This window comes from Tupaia chinensis, unplaced genomic scaffold (genome assembly GCF_000334495.1).
Source record: "Tupaia chinensis unplaced genomic scaffold, TupChi_1.0 Scaffold000248_1, whole genome shotgun sequence".
NCBI lineage: Eukaryota > Metazoa > Chordata > Mammalia > Scandentia > Tupaiidae > Tupaia > Tupaia belangeri.
Window position 1 is genome coordinate 4,367,071 of NW_006159726.1, and position 3,811 is coordinate 4,370,881.

Consider the following 3,811-nt stretch of genomic DNA (forward strand, 5'->3'; position numbering starts at 1 on the left):
CTTTTAAACCCCTCCCAACCAAATCCCAGCAAGTGAATTTGGGGGGGGGGGGATATCCAAACTGTAGCAGTTCCCAGTGCTCCTTGTCATTTCATGTCTTGTCTTTTTTTCTTCCAGTCTATTTTATTCTCTGTATTTGTAACTTTTTTGTTATCTCAAACCTCTCTCTTGTCTCCTCGCACTCAGATTACAGTTGACCCTATTTAAAAAGAGCAGATCCAGTAATGGTTTTTCTGTTGCCCTGAGACTATGTATAAGCCACATACTTAGGATACATTTAGGATCAGTCTCTTAGAGATTTTAGGGCAAGATCACTATCATTTTTTAATCTTTAGAAATGAGTCTAGAGAACAGTACGGTCCTTGCAAATTGCTTCATAGACCTAATCTTCAGTGTTACTTATATTTTAATATTTACCTCTGCCTAGCAAAATTTTAATTAGTTCTTAAATGTTTCTTTCTGGAAAAATTTGGATTTTTCCTCTAGGGAAAGGAATTGTTTATAGGCATGCTTACTTTCAATTAAGTATGCTTTTATTGCCCAGGTTTTTTCTGCTTTGTAGTACATCTCTAAGTTACTTGTTTGAAATAGTTTATTGTAGTACTTGATTTTTAAACCAAAAGGGAATTTCTTGCACTGTTTTGCAGGTGACTTGCACGCCCTCAAATTAGTTGCTCGCAGTTTAGCATTCTTTCTTGCCTTGCCTTTCTTGCAGTTAAACTCTTTTTCTTTCTTTTTCATTTAAATTTCTGAATGTCAATGATCTTGTAAACAATCTATATCTTCATTTGACATACCAAATCTCTGTCATAAGCATTTTGAATGTCTGGACACTGCAGATAAAAAACAGAACAGTTAAAATGTGTACATGTCTAACACTACTCACAGATTCTAAACAAAAAGGAAATTTTGTATATTTGGGAGCTAAAAATAAAATAAATTTTGAAGATAATGTATTCTAACATTTGTCTAAGTTTTACATAGTTATCAGGAATTATTCATACATTTCTAAAATTAATTTTTAATGCTAAGCCATTTAAAATGAGGCATTGTACAGTATGATCAGCATTATTTATCTAGTAGTTATAAGCCAACAAATATCCTTGTCTGCAACTAAAACTAATGGTTGTATGGTTGGTTGCAGAAAGCCAATTGTATATTTTATCTGGACTCAATATAGGGCTTTTATACTTGCATAAATTAAAACATCGTGTTCTCATTGTTCATTCAATCATTTTTCATTTCATTTTTTAAATATTCACATTAGTTTTCAAGCCTAAATTATTCTCTATTTATTACTAATGCTTAAATACTACATCATCAAAGCTCTCAAACTTGTCCTTTCCAGTGTCTTTCTGTTTAAATTTGCATGGGTTTGTTTTACAGGACAAAACACAAAACACTTTTCATCGTTATCTGAATGTTTGTTCAAGCTCATGGCAAAAAGAGACGAACAGTCTTAGAGCCATGTGTTTGTCGGGGGGTTGTGAGGGGAGAGAGAATGTATGCATGCATGTGTGTGAGAGACGTAGAGAATACAGCATAAGGTCACCAACTGCCCTTTCTTGAGTTGGACTGTCTTTGTTTTCCATCTTTAGGTAATGCTTTTTCTATTCTTTTTATGAAATGGTAATAAATGATAGGCGGTAGGAATTTTTTTAATGACCTTTCTTGACAAAATTAAAAACTGGCAATTCTAATTTCTTGAAATTTTGCTGGTCATGAAATTCTGAAGTCTAAGAAGAGTAGGAAAGCTTCTTGCTCACAAAATACAGCATATTGTTTCTTTAAATTAAGTCTTACCATGGTAAAAAATGATACCATATAGATTTAAGAAAATATGAACTTTAAAATCACAATTGTAATACTAATCAGTTTCCCAATTTGTTATCTAAAGAAAAGTCAAACATGTTTCAGTATATTATTTACAATGAAAAGCAATTCTATTAAAGGGATTTTTCTGTTTTGATCATTGGAATTTGGCCATTATGCATGTACTAGAATTCATTGAATTTAATCTTAGGATGAACAGTATATTGTTGCTTTGTTACTTAATAATCAAGAGGAAATATTCTGTTCTCATATGTCAAATCAGAGAAGTCAAAATCAGAACCCAGTGCTTGATGTCTGAAATCCTGAACCGTCCCAGTGACTGTGCTCCTAGAACCCGAAGGCTCACTTTGGGGTCAGCTCGGGGCTTTATATAGTGGGTCCAGTGGTGGCATGGGGTAACCTGCCTGCTCTAAAATCATACTGTTTGTTGTTTGTCCATACGCTGCCTTCCTCCTAGGACTTCTAGCAGCAGAAAGTAGGTATCCCTTCGTTTTCCTCTAAGGTTTATCTTTAATGCAAAAGTGTTTGGCTTTGCATGATCTGTAACCAGCTTGACTTTTTCCTTGGCTGTTTGTGTTTAGATGTTTAAATATGAATTTTAACACTGCCTGATCATAAAATAAAAACTTTGAATGTGTGAATTTCCTGAGGCATTGTTACATAATACTAACTTTTCACTTTTATAAGAGGAAAAAGAGTCAGTGTTAAAATATCACCTACATTTAAAAGTATTTCACATCTGAATTTCAAGCACAAATGCATTCATGCTGGGGAAAGGGTAACATTTTATTTTATAGTTTGCTTTCAAGAAAACTTTCAGGGTAAGTGAATTTTCGTTCACAATTATGTAACCTGTAAGTGGTTTTTATTACTTTCTGTTACAGAGTTGATTTTCAGTTTATTAATATGAAACTATGAAACAAACTCTGACTGTAAACTTTTACCATCAGGTGGAACATTTATAAGGATTGATATAATGGCTAGATTTTAATTGCAAAAGGATGCAATTTGAGTATGAGAAAATTTAAGTGAAAGAAATGTAAAGGTGCAGAAATGAGTGCAAGCAAAACTGAGGCAATCTGAGTAAGATGAGTGGATTGTATCAATGTCAGTATTCTGGTTATAATTATATACTGAAGTTTTGTGAAATGTTACCAATGGGGGAGAGTGAGCAAAGTATATCAGGGTTCTCTATCATTTCTTATAAATGCAAGTGACTCTACAATTATCTCAATAAATATTTCATTTAAAATAAAAAACAAACCTTTTTTTCCAAATTGTATTTACTAGAAGGAAAGTATGAAAAAGACAAATTAGAAAATCTGGGTGCTCATGAATGAATTCCTTGTCATGTTTTCTTGTATTAGTTATTTGTAGCTCAAATTGTAGTCGATTTAATACAAAAAATCTCACAGTATATCAGTTATCTATTGCTGTATAATGAATTTCCTCCAAGTAGCATTTATCACCTGACAATTTCTGTGGGTCAGAAATCTGGGCATGGCCTACTTCAGTGCTCAAGTTCTCTCCTGAAATCGCAGTCCAGAGCTGCCATCTCACTTGAAGGCAGGACTGCAGGGAAAATCCACTTTCAAGTTCAGTCCATGGTTGTTGACAGGCTTCTGAGCCTTACTGTCTGGCAATGTTTCCATAGATCTGTTCACAATATGGCAGCTTGCTTCCCCAGTGCTGCTGACCAAAGAGAGGACAAATGCAAGAGAGTACCTAAGACAGGTACCTAAGACAGGTATAAAGACCTAGTCTTTATAGCCTAGTTCCAGAAGTGACATTCTATCATTTGTGTTCCATTCTAATAATTAGAAGTGAGTAAGTCCAACCCATACTGCAGGAGAGGAAATTGATTACACAAGGGTGAGAATACCCAGAGGCGGGGATGGTTGGAGGCCATCTTGGAGACTAACCACCACATACAAGTTAATGACTATTAAAACATAAGGCTCTTCCTATCTGCTTTTAG

General features: G+C 34.2%; 1 protein-coding gene across 12 annotated transcripts in view; it reads left to right on the forward strand.

Annotated features, from left to right (window-relative positions):
• Positions 1-3,811, forward strand: part of CASK (calcium/calmodulin dependent serine protein kinase) — a 465,298-nt gene that overhangs the window by 354,779 nt on the left and 106,708 nt on the right. For 8 of the 12 annotated variants that reach the window (XM_027772014.1, XM_027772015.1, XM_027772020.1 and 5 more), the window contains one exon: positions 2,291-2,308. The exons of the other annotated variants lie outside the window; for them this stretch is intronic. In XM_027772014.1, the coding sequence (XP_027627815.1) occupies positions 2,291-2,308 (18 nt within the window). The remainder of the gene's footprint in view (positions 1-2,290; positions 2,309-3,811) is intronic. 12 annotated transcript variants of the gene reach the window in all.